Below are 19,376 nucleotides of genomic sequence, written 5' to 3' on the forward strand. Positions count from 1 at the left end.
TTCCCCAACCTTTGTCCCTGGGACTCCCAGTTCACTGCAGAGAAAACACTGGTTGTTTCCAGTTTCTTACCTGGTCATTCCAAAGGTGGTCTGTGCAAAGATACACATAAACGTGCACATTTATGTTCTTTTTGTTTTTAGATAATCAGCAGCATGCCACATATACTCTTCTGCACTGTTTTTTTCACCTAAAAATGTATCTTGGAGATGGCACCTTATCAGTCCAGATAAGCTGCCACATATTTTTAAATGGTGACATAGTATTCCATAGTCTGATGTACTGTTTCTTTAACTAGCCCCCTACTGATGGACATTTAGATTATTTCCAATTTGCTGCTGTTACTAACAATGCTGCAACAAAAATCCTCGTAACACATCATTTCCCACAGGGGCAAATATACCTGTAGGGTAGATTCCTAGAAATAGGATTGCTTTGGTCAAGGATATATGAGTTTTACATCTTCATAAATATTGTTTAATTATTTCAGAACTCATGGAAAGAATGAACAACCTAAAATGTTGCCTCTGTTGGAAGGCCTCTATGGAGTTTATCACAGAAACAATCAAGCACATTGCTTTGAAGCATTTACCTTTCATTTCCATCAACTGCAAGTTCGTTCCTCCTTTTCTTCAGTATGTATTAAGCACAGACTGGATGCCTGGCATATTGGTAGATCTGGGGGCTAAAACCACATACAAGATAGATAGACATGGTCACTGCCCTCATGGTATTTATAGTCTGTGAAGTGGGGGAGACATGAAAGAAATAATTATACACTAAATCATTACAAACTGTGGCACGTGCCAGGAAAGAGAAGTACAGGGTGACCAAAAGTGTTTACTAGGCTCCTGACTTAGGCTGGAGATCTGGGAAGACTTCTCTGAAGAAGTGCTGTTTAGTCTGATTAGTAAGAGAGACTTAGCTAGGCAGAGGGAACGGCAGATTTGAAGTCCTAGGGGCAGGAAGGAGCCTTGAGTAGGACCAACAGCATGGATTAGAGGAGCAAGAAAGGGCCTTCAAGTTCATTTAGTTCCAGTCTCCTTACCTGACGTGTAAGGAAACTAAGGTTCAATGAACTAAAGAACTTGGTCAAGGTTATGCAGATAGTGGCAGAGCCAACTTTCTCAGACCCGGCTTTCTCAGATGATGTCTGCTGCAGAATGCTGCATGCCCATCCTGGCAGCTTCAGATCTGAACTAGACACCATGGGATAGTTGCCCGGGTTTGTGTGGAGGGAGGATTTAACTTAAGAGCCTTGTAGCTCGTAACCTGACATGTTTTGTATCTCTTTGCTAGGAAGATACGGTTCGGGCAAATGGCGGTCTAGCATTCTAGTCTACTGGGTTGGTTTAGTCTTCAGCATACTTTTCTCCAAGTTTTGGTTTTTGATTTTTTGGGGGGTTTGGGGATTTTTTTTTTTTTTTTTTTTTTTTTTGGCCATGCTGAGCAGCTTACGGGATCTTAGTTCCCTGACTAGGGATCAAACCTGCACTCTCAGCAGTGAAAGCACAGAGTCCTAACCACTGGACCACCAGGGAATTCCCTCTTCTCCAAGTTTAAATACTAAATAATAATGATAATGGTGGTTACTATATGTCAAATGCTGTTCTAAGCACCTTACATATGTTTCATTTAATCTTGACAACAATCCTATAAGGTAGGTGTTATTATTATTGTCCCATTTTAGAGATGAGGAAATTGAGGTTCAGGAAGGTCAAGGCATTTGCTCAAAGTCCCAGAGCTAGTGAGTGGCAAAATGAGGTCTCCATCTAAGCAGTCTGGCCTCAGGACCCATGTGCTTTCCCCAGGCGTTCTCACTGTCAGCAGCAGATTGATGGGCTCAGGTCTCAGCCTGAGCTGCCTTGTGCTGTGGAGGGCCTACACCAGTGATCCTCAACCTGTCTGCATATCAGACTCATGTGAGGAGCTTGCCAAAAATGCTGACGTCCAGACCTCACCCTAGGTCAGTTAAATCTCAGTCTCTGGGGGTGGATCCCAATCACTGATGGTTTTCAAAAGCTTCCCTGTTTCGTCTAACATGCAGCTAAAGGTTGAAAAGCACTGCTGTATAGCTTTACCATTCCTTCTTTCTTTGGGGGTATTTTAGTTGGAGCTGCTGTAACAGAAATCCATAGACTTGGTGGCTTAAACAACAAGCACTTATTTCTCACAGTTCTGGAGGCTGGGAAGTCCAAGATCAAGGTGCCAGCAGATTTGGTGTCTGGTGAGAACCCACTTTCAGTTTGCAAATGGCCACTTTTTTGCTGTGTTTCCCCCGTGGTGGAGTGAGAGACATTATCTCTCTTGTGTGTCTCCTTATAAGGGCACTAATCCCATTCATGACAGCTCCACCCTGATGACCTAATCACCTCCCAGAGGCCCTCACCTCCAAATACCATCACAGTGGGGGTTAGGGCTTCAACATATGAACTTTGGGGGTGCACAAACATTTAGTCCAAGGGGCAACCAGCAATATGGTTTGCCTTTGTGATCTGGGTATCTGTTTAGTATGACACTTGTAGAGGTATTTATTCATACCACACCATGAGCTCCAGTCTTAGCATAAAGAATTCATTTGGTGTGCATGCTGTGGCACCCACATTCAAGGACGATGTGTGGAAACAAGTCTGTCGAGGGCTGAGGCAGTCATCTCAGTCCTGGGCATCAGGAAACAGTGTAGCTTAGTGGGGTAGAGCTTGAATCTGAGTCAAACAGACCCAAATTCAGGTTGATGCTTTTTTTCATACAGTCTGTGATTTGGGAGATTTATCCTTTCTTGGGCTCCATTTTGCCATCTATAAACTTGGGCTAATAAGATAATACTACCCACTGCATGGGGCTTCTGTGAGGATTAAACGAGCTGGTACATGTCAAATGCTCAGTGTAATGCCTGGCACCTAACACTCTGTAAATATTGGCCATTATTTTACTTCCTGGCCATCCATGTGGCTTACTTGAGCCTGGTCACGGGTAAACAGTTGTATTTGGGAAAAACTACTAGTGACACTGATATTAAGGGGAATTTTGTTTGACATTTAATGAGTGCCCAGTATGTGCAATGAAGGGTATTGGACCCCAAAGAGCTAAGACAGTGAGGAAGGCCTAGTGCCTGCTCGCATGAGCTTGCTGGCTGCCAGCCCAGAGACTGCATCCAGATAACTCATACCAGGTAGCCTGGACCACAGCAGAGGTCTAACCAATAACTAAGGGAGCACAAAACAGGAAAAGAACTTTGATTCAAACAAAGAAGCTATAAACTAATTATAAGGCAATCAAGGAAATGTGAACACTGATTAGATACATGATGATATTAAGGAAATATCATAGGTGTGGTAATGGTATTATATATTTCTATATATGTAATATAGGTTATTTCATATTTTAGAGAAGAAGCCATTGTATTTTCGAGAAACATAACTAAATTTAAATTAAACAGATAAATTAAAATTATGTCTTGCAAGGGATAGAGATGAAAAAAAATTGTCAATACACTGCTAATTGTTGAAGCTGGGTGGTGGAACTTTGCATTCATTTTACTAGCCTCTCCACTTTTGTATATGTTTGATATTTTCCACAACAAAAAATGTTTTCTAAAAAAAACAGGGACTTCCCTGGCGGTCCAGTGGTTAGGACTCTGTGCTTCCACTGCAGGGGGCGTGGGTTTGATCCCTGGTCAGGGAACTGAGATCCTGCATACTGCATGGCGCAGCCAAAAAACAAACAAACAAACAAACACAGAAAGAGGTAAATTTCAAGAAAAGTAAGGAAGGAGACAAAGGAAGAGGAAGCAAGGAAACAAGCAGTTCTAATCACAGCATCAAGAAGTTTCAAGATGAGGTGGCATCTGACCTGGACCTGGGTGAGGAGGATTTTGCCCATCAGAAAAAGTATATGTAATATTCAGGAGGTCATGGGTGTGACTGGATGTAGGGTTCCTGGGGTGGGAGTAGGTATTAGTCAAGGTTCTCCAGAGAAACAGAACCCATAGGATGTATATATGTAGAGAGAGAGAGAGATGGATTTTAGTTACTTGGCTCATGTCTGAAACCCGCATGGTAGGCCAGCAGACTGGAGATGTTGCAGTTCAAGTCCAAAGGCAGACTGAAGGCAGAATTCCCTTTTTCTCAGGTCACCTCAGTCTTTTTGCCTCTTAAGGCCTTCAACTAACTGGATGAGGCCCACCCACATTATGAAGGGTAATTTGCTTTACTCAAAGTCTAGTGATTCTTTTTTTTAAATTGAAATATAGCTGATTTACAATGTTGTGTTAGTTTCAGGTGTACAACAAAGTGATTCTGTTTTATATATCTTCTTTTTCAGATTCTTTTTCCTTATAGGTTATTACAAAATATTGAGTATAGCTCCTTGGTGGTTATCTATTTTATATACAGTAGTATGTATATGTTAATCCCAAACTCCTAATTTATCAAATTAACAAAGTCTAGTGATTTAAATGTTAATCTCATCTACAGAATACCTTTACAGTAATATCCAGACTGGTATTTAACCAAATAGCTGGGTACTGACGGCGGCCTAGCCAAGTTGACACATGAAACTAACCATCATGGGGTGATAGTGGGAAATGATACTGGGAAGACAGGTGGGGGCCAAACTGTAGAAAGTTTCGAATTCTGTTAAGTTTTCTTTGGAAAACACTCCTTCTGGAAGTCTTTCTTTGGAAAATTGGGGGTTGGTGAAGGTTTCGAAACAAAGCAATGACAGCATCTGATGAGTTTTGAGTGGTACCTGGCTGCTGTGTGCAGGATGGATTGGAGAGGGCAGAGACTGGAGACGAAGGGATGGGTAAGCAAAGTCTGGTCCTCACTCAAGAGAGATGAGAGGTACTGGCAGTGGAACTGCAAAGTGTCTGAAGCATAGAATGTAATGCAGGAAGGAACAGGAGATCAGACTGAGAAGTAGGCAGAGACCAGGTCATGGAGGGCCTGGTAAGCCAGATGAAAGAGTCTGGACTTCATTCTGAGGGCAACAGGGGCACCCTGAAGAGTTGAAGTCAAGGAGTAACCGTATCAGCTCACCCTGGCTGCTCTGTGGGGAATAAGGGCGGGTAGATGAGCCAGCAGCGGTTGTGGTGAAGGTGAGAGATGATGTGACTTGGACAAGGGCGATGATAGTGGGAAGAAAGAAAAGTGGACAGATTTGGGATACATTTGGAGCACTGGAACTAGCTGGTGAGAGATGAGATAGCAGAAGGTGAGAGATGAAGAGAACTTAAGGGTGACTCCAGTTTTGGGCCTGATCAAATAGGTCAATGGCGGTGCCATTTCCTGACATGAGGACAACTAGAGACAGTCAGGGTTGAGGTGGAGTTCTGAGTAGGACATACAAAGTTTGAGGTGTTTGTTAGACTTTCGAGTGGAGATGTCAAGTACATAGTTGGTTACACGATCCTGTGGATCAGAGGAGAGAGGGGGGCAGAGGAGAACAGAAAGAAGGCCAGTGCAGTTGAAGTGTAGTATGTGAGCAAGAGAGTGACACAAAATGAAACTGAAAATATGTACGGGGGCAGGTCACTCAGGGCCTGAGCCTTTGAGTCTTGAGTCGTGTGCTACAGCCATCTCCTACTGGCTCAGGAGAGCTGATTATTAAATTGCAGCAAATTTGGGAGCTGGTTGACCTCACAGTTGGTAGCCTGCAATCTGCCACGGTGGGAGTATTTACACCATTGAGGTCAGCAAATGCTACAAGTCAGGGCTTCCCCCACCCACAGAACCAGTTGTTAAATATTTACTACTATATTACCGCTGCAGCTTACAGACAACAGTAAGAAATTTATATTTTATCCTAAGTGGCTTTAATAAAGCCATTAAAATATTTTAAGCAGGTGAATAAAATGAGTTGATTTTTTTAAATCACTCTAGCTGCTCTATAGAGAGGGAGGGCAAGGAGTTTCAAACTTTTTATGTCCCAAGGAGACTACTAAGGAAGCTGCTGCGGTGGTCCATGTGAGCACTGATGGTGGCTTGGCGGTGAAGGTGGAGTGAAGGAGAGACATTTGGAAGATTGTTAGGGTCCTAAGATTGACTACAGATGGCCCCCGATTCATCACAAATTGATTATAACTGACCTGTCATATAACTCATGTATATGAGTTATACATGAGTTAGACACTTGGTTAGTGTCTTCTGTTTTAGTTATGGTAGGGGGTCTCAGGTTGCAAAATTATTACCTTGACTCATGACTGGGGGCTTTTTGCAATTTTACTGGAAACCGGCAGAAAATAAATCAATAGTATTATCTCATAGCAAGAATAAGACAGTTAATTTCCTACATGAACACAATCTCCTTTTTCCAATATTTCTTACAGTAGCAGGAGGAGCTTCAAGTCTTGTGATTAGGCTGATTCTTTCTAAGGGAAAGGAGGCTTAATATCTGTTTGACAGCAGTTCCTTCTCGATGGGGTAAATGCTTTAAAATAAGACATTCGCCAAAGCCCCCTGACCATTTTGGTTCCTGTAACTCCAGGCTGGAGACTCAGCTTGTTCATTTCATATCCTGTTTCTCATACTCTGGTCTGTGCTTGGTTGTTACTGTACCTCAAAGGGAAGGCCAAACCCCAAAGTTCACCCTTCGCCCTGATGGAGGACAGAAATCCCTTTTCCTAAAGAGCTGAACTTCTAGTTGAGGGTAGGAGCAGACCAGTAAAGAAAGTAAATAATTACACCAACTATTAAAAGGCAGGGAAGAGATATAGGTCTGGTCAGAATCAGTTCAGTGAAGTCATGGAGACAGATGCCACAGTGAGTGAGTAGAGCAGTGAGTGGGGAGGTGGGAAGGGTTGTGCCTCAGCAGGTGAATGGATAACCAAACATCCATACAATGCAATACGACTCAGCAATAAAGAAGAAACTAGTGATGAACACAACATGGGTGAATCTCAAAGACATTGTGCTGAGTGAAAGAAGACCATCTCAAAAGGTTACATGCTGTCTGTTTCCATTTATATGACATTCTCGAAGGGCAAAACTGTGAGAACAGAGAACAGATCAATGGCTGCCAGAGCTGGGTGGGGGGGAGGCCTTGACTACAGACAGGCAACACAGGAGAATTCTGGGGGCTGATGGAGCAGTTCTGTATCCTGATTGTGAGGGTGGTCACACAGATCTATACATGTGTTAAAACTCATATAACTAACTCTATACCAAAACAAGGTAACTTTACTGTATGTTACTTTGGGAATGAGCTTGGGCAGTGTCTATAGGACAAAGATTGGAGGAAGGAGTTGTTTTTAATTTGGGAGGGACTTGAGTTTATTCCTCTGCGAGGGGGGAAAATCAGGTCTCTTGAGAAAGGTGCCCAAGAGGTATTCAAAGGTGTGAGATCCAGGGCACCAGTGGGAAGAAAAGATGATCTATTTTCCCTACAAACTGGGAGGCAGGGTCGCCTGTCTAGGGTGGAGGACACGGTGTGGCGTGCAGGGCGTTGAGGGATGTGGTAAGGTTGGGAAGAGCCACTGTGAGGAATGGGAAAGGATGCTTCCAGGGCTCGCTCTGCAGTATGAGGATCCAGCAGAGGTTAGAGGCCTCAAAGCTTTGGTGGCACCGACCTGCCCCTTTGTGGATTCATGTTCAGAGGCTTGGAGCAGAGAAGGGGTTGGTGGGGAGGGGGGCATGGAGATCAGCTGAAAGACAAAGGATTTCGAGACTAGGAACAAAAAGAAGTGCTGGGAGGACAAAAAAGGAGGACCGTGAAGCCAGCAGGGAAGTGGTGGCCTGGGAGACAAGGGAGAGGGCGTGTGACTAGAGGGGTTAGTGATCTGAACGATGGCGATTAAGAGGCATCAGGGAGGGCTTGCCTGGTGGCGCAGTGGTTGAGAGTCCGCCTGCCGATGCAGGGGACACGGGTTCGTGCCCCTGTCTGGGAAGATCCCACATGCTGCAGAGCGGCTGGGCCCATGAGCCATGGCCGCTGAGCCTGCGCGTCCGGAGCCTGTGCTCTGCAACGGGAGAGGCCACAGCAGTGAGAGGCCCGCGTACTGCAAAAAAAACAAAAACAAAAAAGAGGCATCAGGGAGCGGGGCAGCTGGATGGATGAGGAGACTGGTCCGAGCAGTTCTGAAGTGTAAGATTTCAGAAGTGGAGACAGAGGACTAATAGGTCAGGTAAGGGATTTGATTGATATTTAAAATAATTTCTACATAATAGTAATAGCAGCACTAGCTCATATTTATTGATCCTTTCCATGTGCCTGACACTGCTGAGTGCTTTGCATTCACATCTCATTCATTCTCACAGCAGATACTTTTCTTATTTTCCAAATAACGAAACTGAGTCTCAAAAAGGTTAGGTGAGTTGCCCAGGGTCACATGGCCAGTAAGTAAGTGGGGCAGCCATGGGCTAGAACCCAGCCTGTCCGACTCCAGAGTTTATGCTTTTCCGACTCTTATACTCTACTGCCTTTCCCACATGGAAGAGCTTGATTCCATTGCAATAAAATGCTATACTAGCCTCAGCTAGACATTTCAGAAATGAACCAAAGTAGGTGCGTAGCTTGAGGTAAACTTGTCACCATTTCTGAAAGCCAGCTATGAGGGGCTGTCCCCCTCACAGTGAACAAATAGAGTCCATTTGCATATAGATGGTATAGTGAAAAGTTATTTCATCTGATCGTAAAATTGTTTTTCTAAAGGACAAAAAAGTTACTTTCAAAGATGGGGCATTTTGGTGGTCAGTCAGGATGGTACTGGGGGTGATGATGAAATCCATGGGGTGGCCAAAGGGGTGTAAAGGTGAGGATCACTGAAGCCGAGGTCCAGAAACTAGGTATGGGAAGGCTTGTGACTACAGATGCTGAAGTTCCCTACGACGGTGGTGAGTGTGGAAGATGGGGAGCTACCAGGTGTCACAGGCCTCAGTGAATGTGGAAGAGTGGCCAGGAGGCCAGTAGCTGAGAGCATGGACCAGGAGTGTGGTTCAGTGGCACGAGCCCCAGCTGAGAGCTTTTGGCATGAGAGCAGCAGAGTCAGGGTCTGGGAGCAGAAAGAGGGAGCTGGAAGAATGCCCTGCCCTCTGCTCCCCAGCCTAGGACATCTGTGATGTGGGAAGATGAGCAGCCCCCACTTGAGAACTTCACAGAGGAGGAATTGGTTAAGACAAGGAAACAGAAGTCACTTAAAAAAAGATGAAGGGCCTGAGAGGTGTCTACCACATCCAACGGGCATAGTTAGGGAGGCAATGATAAGTGTGAAGTTGAGTCCATCCCAAATGGCTGCTTCCTTCCAAGAAAAAATAGCCACAAATATGTGAATGGGGTGTCATGGCTTTACTGCATGTTAATATTCATTCTAAGCCCACGGAACCGGTAGAGCCCCGTGGCAGCCATTCTTTATCATCATCTTTGCCAGGACATTGCATCCAGAGCCCAGACTTGAGACCTTGAGTATTTGACTAGAACCATTATTTCCCAGTGACTAAATCACCTCATCCCATCTTCCGTTTCCTGCCAGGCTCAGAGCTCCTACCTTCCCCACTGTGGAGGAGTAGATGTCCATTTCTCAGGAGCAGTGGACTGCTTCCGGCAGATAGTGAAAGCCCAAGGGGTCCTGGGGCTCTGGAATGGATTGGCAGCCAACTTACTGAAGGTGAGAGGAGTGGTGAGTCTACTGCTTATCTGCCTCTTTCACTTCTACCCTGTTCTGTGCCTTTGCTGCTCCCCCTACAGTTTGCCTGGAAACATCTCCTCTAGCACAATGCAGGCTGGTTGTCAGCCCTGGAGAGTGGGGACCCTGTGCAGTGTTGGGGCATCTGACACCCCATCCCAGAGGAGCTGAGCATTTAGTGTAAAGGTTCACAACATGTATGTTCATGGACTCCAAAGGGAACTTAACCCCCATCCTAAAATTGTATGCAAAAATGTGTCTATATGGGCATCTGTGCATCCCTCTGCAGAGAGGATCCATAACTTTCATCATTTTCCCAAATAACTCCATGACCAAAAAAAAAAAAAAAGTTAAGAACTGTGAACTAACCTTGGACTAACCTTGATGCAAAGTGATTCCTGATTCCAATCAAGCCAAGCACATGTTGGGAATTCCCCAGCTGTCCAGTGGTTAGGACTCGGTGCTTTCACTGCTGGGCCCAAGTTTGATCCTTGGTTGGGGAACTAAGATCCTGCAAGCCGCGAGGCGCAGCCAAAAAAAAAGGACAAGCATATGTTGACAGGCAGTGTCAGACTGCCTACATGCATATCAACCCAGACCCAGGCTTCCCCAGGGCGTGCCCTTCAATGGTTCTGCCATTCCTCTCCCCAACCCTCACTGGGCCAGCTTGCATTTTGCCATCTTCCCTGATTCCAAAAAAGAATGACCATGTTGTACTGTCTACAGCTTTTATCTTAGTTTACCCTGATCCAAGTCGATTGCAGACGCATTGATGTTTTCTTTTAAGATTTTAACATGATTTTCATTTTCTTTTTAAACAGATAGTTCCATATTTTGGAGTTATGTTTGGCACCTTTGAGTTCTGCAAGAGAATCTGTCTTTACCAAAATGGTTACATCGTGTCTCCTCTGAGCTATAAATTGACCCCAGGGGTGGATCAGAGTTTGAAGCCCCAGGAATTACGGGAATTAAAGAAGTTTTTCAAAACTGGACAACTAAAGTCTAAAAAACCAACTCTTTAAAACTGAATGGAGCTAAAAGTGCACTGACTGAAGGTGTGTTGCAATCAGAGAGAAATGTAGCCTCAGAATTGTGCATGCGTGGAGTGACAAGAGGGTGCTCCTGTCTGCTGCTCTTGGAAATGAGAAGATTCAGCCATACCTGAGCTCCAAACTGATGGCCCCGTAAACACCTACGCCACCGAGGGTTTCCCAACATGACCGTCGCAGGATGGCATCCCACCAGGTTTTACAACAGAACCTAGCAGTAGTGAAATGTGCAATTTACACTCTGAATGTAAGTAGGCAATTTACACAACACCAAAAAAGGGCATTGCCATGACTCCTCAGAGCAACATGTAGTTGAAGTGGCTGGGCAGATACCACGACGGGAGCTCCACCACAGGCTCACAGATTACACCAACCCACAGCAGCCTAGTTTCACCCAGGTTCACTCCAGGCTTCCTGATACAGTCCTGGAACTCATAATCTTTGCTAATTTCTGAGTGCACACACCATGGTGTAAATTATGCCTTATCAGAAACTAAATGTAAACATTTAACATTTAAAAGTTACCACTGTCGAGGAGGAAAACAAGATGGCAGAGTAGAAGGACGTGCTCTCACTCCCTCTTACAAGAACACCAGAATCACAACAAGCTGCTGGACAAACATTGACAGGAAGACACTGGAACTCACCAAAAAAGATACCCCACATCCAAAGACAAAGGAGAAGCCACAATGAGACGGAAGGAGGGGCGCAATCACAGTAAAATCAAATCCCATAACTGGTGGGTGGGTGACTCACAGACTGGCGAACACTTATACCACAGAAGTCCTCCCACTGGAGTGGAGGTTCTGAGCCCCACATCAGGCTTCCCAACCTGAGGGTCCAGCAACGGGAGGAGGAATTCCTAGAGAATCAGACTTTGAAGCCTAGTGGGAATTGATTGAAGGACTTTGACAGGACTGGGGAAAAGAGAGACTCAACTCTTGGAGGGCACACACAAAGCAGTGTGCACATCAGGACTCAGGGGAAGGAGCAGTGACTGCAGGGGAGACTGAACCAGACCTACCTGCTAGTGTTGGAGGGTCTCCTGCAGGGGAAGGGGGTGGCTCTATTTCACCATGGGGACAAGGATACTGGCAGCAGAAGTTCTGGGAAGTACTCCTTGGCTTGATCCCTCCCAGAGTCTGTCATTAGCCCCACCAAAAAGCCCAGGTAGGCTCCAGTGTTGGGTGGCCTCAGGCCAAACAACCAACAGGGAGGCGACCCAGCCCCATTGATCAACAGTCAAGTGGATTAAAGTTTTACTGAGCTCTGCCCACCAGAACAACAGTCAGCTCTACCCACCACCAGTCCCTCCCATCAAGCCCCTTAGATAGCCTCATCCACCAGAGGGCAGACAGCAGAAGCAAGAAGAACTACAATCCTGCAGCCTGTGGAACAAAAACCACATTCACAGAAAGATAGACAAGATGAAAAGGCAGAGGGCTATATACCAGATGAAGAAACAAGATAAAACCCCAGAAAAACAATGAAATGAAGTGGAGATAGGAAACCTTCCAGAAAAAGAATTCAGAATTATGATAGTGAAGATGATCCAGGACCTCAGAAAACGAATGGAGGCAAAGATCGAGAAGATGCAAGAAATGTTTAACAAAGACCTAGAAGAATTAAAGAACAAACAAACAGAGATGAACAATACAATAACTGAAATGAAAACTACACTAGAAGGAATCAATAGCAGAATAACTGAGGCAGAAGAACGGATAAGTGACCTGGAAGACAGAATGGTGGAATTCACTGCTGTGGAACAGAATAAAGAAAAAAGAATGAAAAGAAATGAAGACAGCCTAAGACACCTCTGGGACAACATTAAACACAACAACATTCGCATAATAGGGGTCCCAGAAGGAGAAGAGAGAGAGGAAAGACCCGAGACAATATTTGAAGAGACTATAGTCGAAAACTTCCTTAACATTGGAAAGGAAATAGCCACCCAAGTGCAGGAAGCACAGAGAGTCCCATACAGGATAAACCCAAGGAGAAACATGCCAAGACACATAGTAATCAACTTGGCAAAAAATTAAAGACAAAGAAAAATTATTGAAAGCAGCAAGGGGAAAATGACAAATAAAATACAAGGAAACTCCCATGAGGTTAACAGCTGATTTCTCAGCAGAAACTCTACAAGCCAGAAGGGAGTGACATGATATACTTAAAGTGATGACAGGGAAGAACCTACAACCAAGATTACTCTACCAAGCAAGGATCTCATTCAGATTCGATGGAGAAATCAAAAGCTTTACAGACAAGCAAAAGCTAAGAGAATTCAGCACCACCAAACCAGCTCTACAACAAATGCTAAAGGAACTTCTCTAAGTGGGAAACACAAGAAAAGAAAAGGACCTACAAAAACAAACCCAAAACAATTAAGAAAATGGTCATAGGAACATACATATCGATAATTACCTTAAACGTGAATGGATTAAGGGCTCCAACCAAAAGACACAGGCTTGCTGAATGGATACAAAAACAAGATGCATCTATATGCTGTCTACAAGAGACCCACTTCAGACCTAGGGACACATACAGACTGAGAGTGAGGGGATGGAAAAAGATATTCCATGCAAATGGAAATCAAAAGAAAGCTGGAGTAGCTATACTCAGATAAAGTAGACTTTAAAATAAAGAATGTTACAAGAGACAAGGAAGGACAGTACATAATGATCAATGGATCAATCCAAGAAGAAGATATAACAATTATAAATATATATGCACCCAACATAGGAGCACCTCAATACATAAGGCAACTGCTAACAGCTCTAAAAGAGGAAATCGAAAGTAACACAATAATAGTGGGGGACTTTAACACCTCACTTACACCAATGGACAGATCATCCAAAATGAAAATAAATAAGGAAACAGAAGCTTTAAATGACACAATAGCCCAGATAGATTTAATTGATATTTATAGGACATTCCATCCAAAAACAGCAGATTACACTTTCTTCTCAAGTGCCCATGGAACATTCTCCAGGATAGATCACATCTTGGGTCACAAATCAAGCCTCAGTAAATTTCAGAAAATTGAAATCATATCAAGCATCTTTTCTGACCACAATGCTATGAGATTAGAAATCAATTACAAGGAAAAAAAACATAAAAAACAAACACACGGAGGCTAAATAATACATTACTAAATAACCAAGAGATCAATGAAGAAATCAAAGAGGAAATCAAAAAATACCTAGAGAAAAATGACAACAAAAACACGATGATCCAAAACCTATGGGATGCAGCAAAAGCATTTCTAAGAGGGAAGTTTATAGCTATACAAGCCTACCTCAAGAAACAAGAAAAATCTCAAGTAAACAATCTAACCTTACACCTAAAGGAACTAGAGAAAGAAGAACAAACAAAACCCAACATTAGCAGAAGGAAAGAAATCATAAAAATCAGAGCAGAAATAAATGAAATAGAAACAAAGAAAACAATAGCAAAGATCAATAAAACTAAAAGCTGGTTCTTTGAGAAGATAAACAAAATTGATAAACCATTAGCCAGACTCATCAAGAAAAAGAGGGAGAAGACTCAAATCAATAAAATTAGAAATGAAAAAGGAGAAGTTACAACAGACACCGCAGAAATACAAAGCATCCTTAGAGACTACTACAAGCAACCCTTTGCCAATAAAATGGAAAACCTGGAAGAAATGGACAAATTCTTAAAAAGGTATAACCTTCCAAGACTGAACCAGGAAGAAACAGATAATATGAACAGACCAATCACAAGTAATGAAATTGAAACTGTCATTAAAAATCTTCCAACAAACAGAAGTCCAGGACCAGATGGCTTCACAGGTGAATTCTATCAAACATTTAGAGAAGAGCTAACACCCATCCTTCTCAAACTCTTCCAAAAAATTGTAGCAGAAGGAACACTCCCAAACTCATTCTATGAGGCCACCATCACCCTGTTACTAAAACCAGACAATGATACTACAAAAATAGAAAATTACAGACCAATATCACTGATGAATATAGATGCAAAAATCCTCAACAAAATACTAGCAAATACAATCCAGCAACACATTAAAAGGATCATACACCACGAGCAAGTGGGATTCATCTCAGGGATGCAAGGATTCTTCATTATATGCAAATCAATCAATGTGATAGACCATATTAACAAATTGAAGAATAAAAACCATATGATATCTCAATGGATGCAGAAAAAGCTTTTGACAAAGTTCAACACCCATTTATGATAAAAACTCTCCAGAAAGTGGCCATAGAGGGAACCTATCTCAACATAATAAAGGCCATATATGACAAACCCACAGCAAACATCATTGTCAATGATAAAAAACTGAAAGCATTTCCTCGAAGATCAGGAATGAGACAAGGATGTCCACTCTCACCACTATTATTCAACATAGTTTTGGAAGTCCTAGCAATGGCAATCAGAGAAGAAAAAGAAATAAAAGGAATACAAATTAGAAAAGAAGAAGTAAAACTGTCACTGTTTACAGATGACATGATACTATACATAGAGAATCTTTGAAATGCCACCAGAAAACTACTAGAGCTAATCAATGAGTTTGGTAAAGTTGCAGGATACAAAATTAATGCACAGAGATCTCTTGCATTCCTATACACTAATGATGAAAAATCTGAAAGAGAAATTATGGAAACACTCTCATTTACCATTGCAACAAAAAGAATAAAATACTTAGGAATAAACCTACCTAAGGAGAAAAAAACCCATATGCAGAAAACTATGACACTGATGAAAGAAATTAAAGATGATGCCAACAGATGAAGAGATATACCATGTTCTTGGATTGGGAGAATCAATGTTGTGAAAACAACTATACTACCCAAAGCAATCTACAGATTCAATGCAATCCCTATCAAATTACCAATGGCATTTTTTATGGAACTAGAACAAATCATCTTAAAATTTGTATGGAGACACAAAAGACCCTGAATAGCCAAAGCAGTCTTGAGGGAATAAAACGGGGCTGGAGGAATCAGACTCCCTTACTTCAGACTATAATACAAAGCTACATTAACCAAGAAAATATGGTACTGGCACAAAAACAGAAACATAGATCAATGGAACAAGATAGAAAGCCCAGAGATAAACCCATGCACCTATGGTCAACTAATCTATGACAAAGGAGGCAAAGATATACAATGGAGAAAAGACAGTCTCTTCAATAAGTGGTGCTGGGGAAACTGGACAGCTACATGTAAAAGTATGAAATTAGAACACTCCCTAACACCATACACAAAAATAAACTCAAAATGGATTCAAGACCTAAATGTAAGACCAGATACTATAAAACTCTCAGAGGAAAACATAGGAAGAACACTCTTTGACATAAATCACAGCAAGATCTTTTTTGATCCACCTCCTAGAGTAATGGAAATAAAAACAAAAATAAACAAATGGGACCTAATGAAACTTCAAAGCTTTTGCACAGCAAAGGAAACCATAAACAAGATGAAAAGACAACCCGCAGAATGGGAGAAAATATTTGCAAACGAATCAACAGAGAAAGGATTAATCTCCAAAATATATGAACAGCTCATGCAGCTCAATATTAAAGAAACAAACAACCCAATCCAAAAATGGGCAGAAGACCTAAATAGACATTTCTCCAAAGAAGACATACAGATGGCCAAGAAGCACATGAAAAGCTGCTCAACATCACTCATTATTAGAGAAATGCAAATCAAAACTACAATGAGGTATCACCTCACACCAGTTAGAAAGGGCATCAACAAAATATCTACAAACAATAAATGCTGGAGAGGGAACCCTCTTGCCCTGTTGTTGGGAATGTAAATTGATACAGCCACTATGGAGAACAGTATGGAGGTTCCTTAAAAAACTAAAAATAGAATTACATATGATCCAGCAATCCCACTACTGGGCATATACCCAGAGAAAACCATAATTCAAAAAGACACATGCACCCCAATGTTCATTGCAGCACTATTTACAATAGCCAGGTCATGGAAGCAACCTAAATGCCCATCGACAGACAAATGGTAAAGAAGTTGTGGTACATATATACAATGGAATATTACTCAGCCATAAAAAGGAACGAAACTGCATCATTTGTTGAGACGTGGATGGATCTAGAGCCTGTCATACAGAGTGAAGTAAGTCAGAAAGAGAAAAACAAATGTCGTTTATCAATGCATGTATGTGGAACCTAGAAAAATGGTACAGATGAACGGTTTGCAGGGCAGAATTTGAGACACAGATGTAGAGAACAAACGTATGGACACCAAGGGGGGAAAACCGCGGTGGGGTGGGGATGGTGGTGTGCTGAATTGGGCAATTGGGATTGACATGTATACACTGATGTGTATAAAATGGATGACTAATAAGAACCTGCAGTATAAAAAAACAAACAGACCAAAAAAACAACTAATACTAAACTTTCTTTGGGTTATTTGTATGGAAATATGTTAATATAAATGTTTCAGACATTACACGAAATTTCTAAAAATCTTATATGTTCTGGTATAATGTTATAAGTCATAATTCTAGTTATTACTTTAAAATGTGTATCTCTGAAATAACTAAATTTCCTTGTCAATTGCATTATTATGAACTTTCATCAAATCTTTAACCGTGGTCATTTTTAAGTCTTTTGTCATTTAGAGACAGTTCTGGGTGTACTCTGATGCTTTTGCAAAAATGTTCCTATAAAAGGGTTTCATCTTCAAGGAATTCATGGAAAAGACTGACAAGTACAGGTTTCTGGTAACTGACTATACTGCTGAAATGAATGAAGCATTTTCAGAACTCTAATGGAAAACTGATGAATTCATAAAAGTGCTAACAAAAGATCAAGATGAAAAAGAAATTAATTACATGGGACTGAGTGAACTGATGAGGATGATTATAATTTTTGTGACTTTCTGTTTGAATAAAAAAAAATCCCACAAGGACTCAGAGGCAGAAAATATACACATCAGTTTTCACTGCAAAGTAAAGGAGCTGTTACAGTGGAGGATTACTGGACTGAATGGCAATATTATGACATAGTATGAGTGTGTTTCGTGTTTGGTAATTGCAATCATTGTTGCTTTTGTTGTGGTCATCCATTTACAATGCTTGGTGTCAGTTTATCTCTTGTAAAAATAAAATGCAGTGTGTGTGTGTGTGTGTGTGTGTGTGTGAAAATAAAAATAAAAATGAGGAACTGAGAAAAAAAATAAATTACAAAAAAAACCCCAAAAGTTACCACTGTCATAGTAGAACCATCCTTCTTTATTTAATTTGAAGCATCCTAGGCTTAGAATCTTGTGTTTCTGGAAGGTAGTTTATACCATGACTGCTTCATCATGACCCAGAAGACCTTCTTTCAGTTGAAGTCATGTATAGTTCAAGTGGCCTGAATTCTCTGCCTTTTTAACTTGCTTTACAAGCCTACCCTGAAAATAAATTATTTAGTCAACTTATTCTCACAACATGTCCCAGTTGCCTAGAAAGGATCAAATAGAACATTGGACGTACACACACACACACACACACACACACACAATGTAACTAAACAAAAAACACTTCAGTCTAATCATCTCTACTAAATTAAAAAAAATTTTTTTAAACCTTGGTGTTCTATGCCAAGTTTATGTAACTGTACATTTTGAATAGTGCCTATCTATACATTAAAAAACTATCTAATATTAAGTTGTTAATTTATACAGAGAGAGAGAGAGACTTGCAGTATGTTGAAAGTATTTTTCCCTATTAACTTTATTTTCCAAAGAAAAATGATGTTGGTCATTTATTACTAATCTGAGTTGTAAAACTATGGCTATCCGTATATACTGGCCAAAATATTTAAACTTCAGAAACCTGTCCTTATTGAAATATATCAAAATAACTCATTTTTCCAACCGCTGGGCAGACTGCGTTTTATGGGGAAGAGCAGTTAATACACACATGAAAATCTCATCTGTAACCCAATCTGTTAGAGTTTAGAGAGTAGCAAATTCTTAACCCAGAGTGACTCGTTCATGTTAGTTACTCTTGATTTTCCTTGAGGTGAACAACTTCTTAAAAAATTCTGAAAGCTACAGAAAAGTATTTTAAAACTCTAGTTCTGTTCCTGAAATGAACTTCCAGCTCTTTGCATTTTCTCAGAGGTATGAAGGAAGTGTTCTGCTTTTCCGCCTTATGGCTGGCAGTGGGCACCACAAAACTGGGCTAAGTGCTTTAGGAGGATTGTAAAGATGTGGGATGCAATATATATATTTTTTAATTTTTAAATAAATTTATTTATTTTATTTATTTATTTTTGGCTGTGTTGGGTCTTGGTTGCTGCACGCAGGCTTTTTCTAGTTGCGGCGAGCGGGGGCTACTCTTCGTTGCAGTGCACGGGCTTCTCATTGCGGTGGCTTCTCTTGTTGTGGAGCACGGGCTCTAGGCACGCGGGCTTCAGTAGTTGTGGCTCGCAGGCTCTAGAGCACAGGCTCAGTAGTTGTAGCACACGGGCTTAGTTGCTCTGCGGCATGTGGTGTCTTCCCGGAACAGGGCTCGAACCCGTGTCCCCTGCATTGGCAGGCGGATTCTTAACCACTGTGCCACCAGGGAAGCCCAGTATTTTTCTTACTATTAATAAAATCTAACATGTATTGAATGCTTACTATGTACTAGACTGTTTATGCATATATTATCTCATTTAATTGTCCCTATAGTCCTTCAAGGTACAGGTACCATTATCATTCCC

General features: G+C 41.8%; 1 protein-coding gene across 1 annotated transcript in view; it reads left to right on the plus strand.

The window, feature by feature from the left end:
* SLC25A43 (solute carrier family 25 member 43) overlaps nucleotides 1-17,840 on the plus strand; it is a 42,111-nt gene extending 24,271 nt beyond the window's left edge. The window contains exons 4-5 of the mRNA XM_082609666.1: nucleotides 9,465-9,599; nucleotides 10,439-17,840. Of these exons, the coding sequence (XP_082465792.1) occupies nucleotides 9,465-9,599; nucleotides 10,439-10,639 (336 nt within the window). The 3' untranslated portion in view covers nucleotides 10,640-17,840. The remainder of the gene's footprint in view (nucleotides 1-9,464; nucleotides 9,600-10,438) is intronic.
* Nucleotides 17,841-19,376: the final 1,536 nt, after the last annotated feature.

The sequence above is a fragment of the Mesoplodon mirus genome (genome assembly GCF_964341445.2).
Source record: "Mesoplodon mirus genome assembly, chromosome: X".
Classification (NCBI taxonomy): Eukaryota; Metazoa; Chordata; class Mammalia; order Artiodactyla; family Ziphiidae; genus Mesoplodon; species Mesoplodon mirus.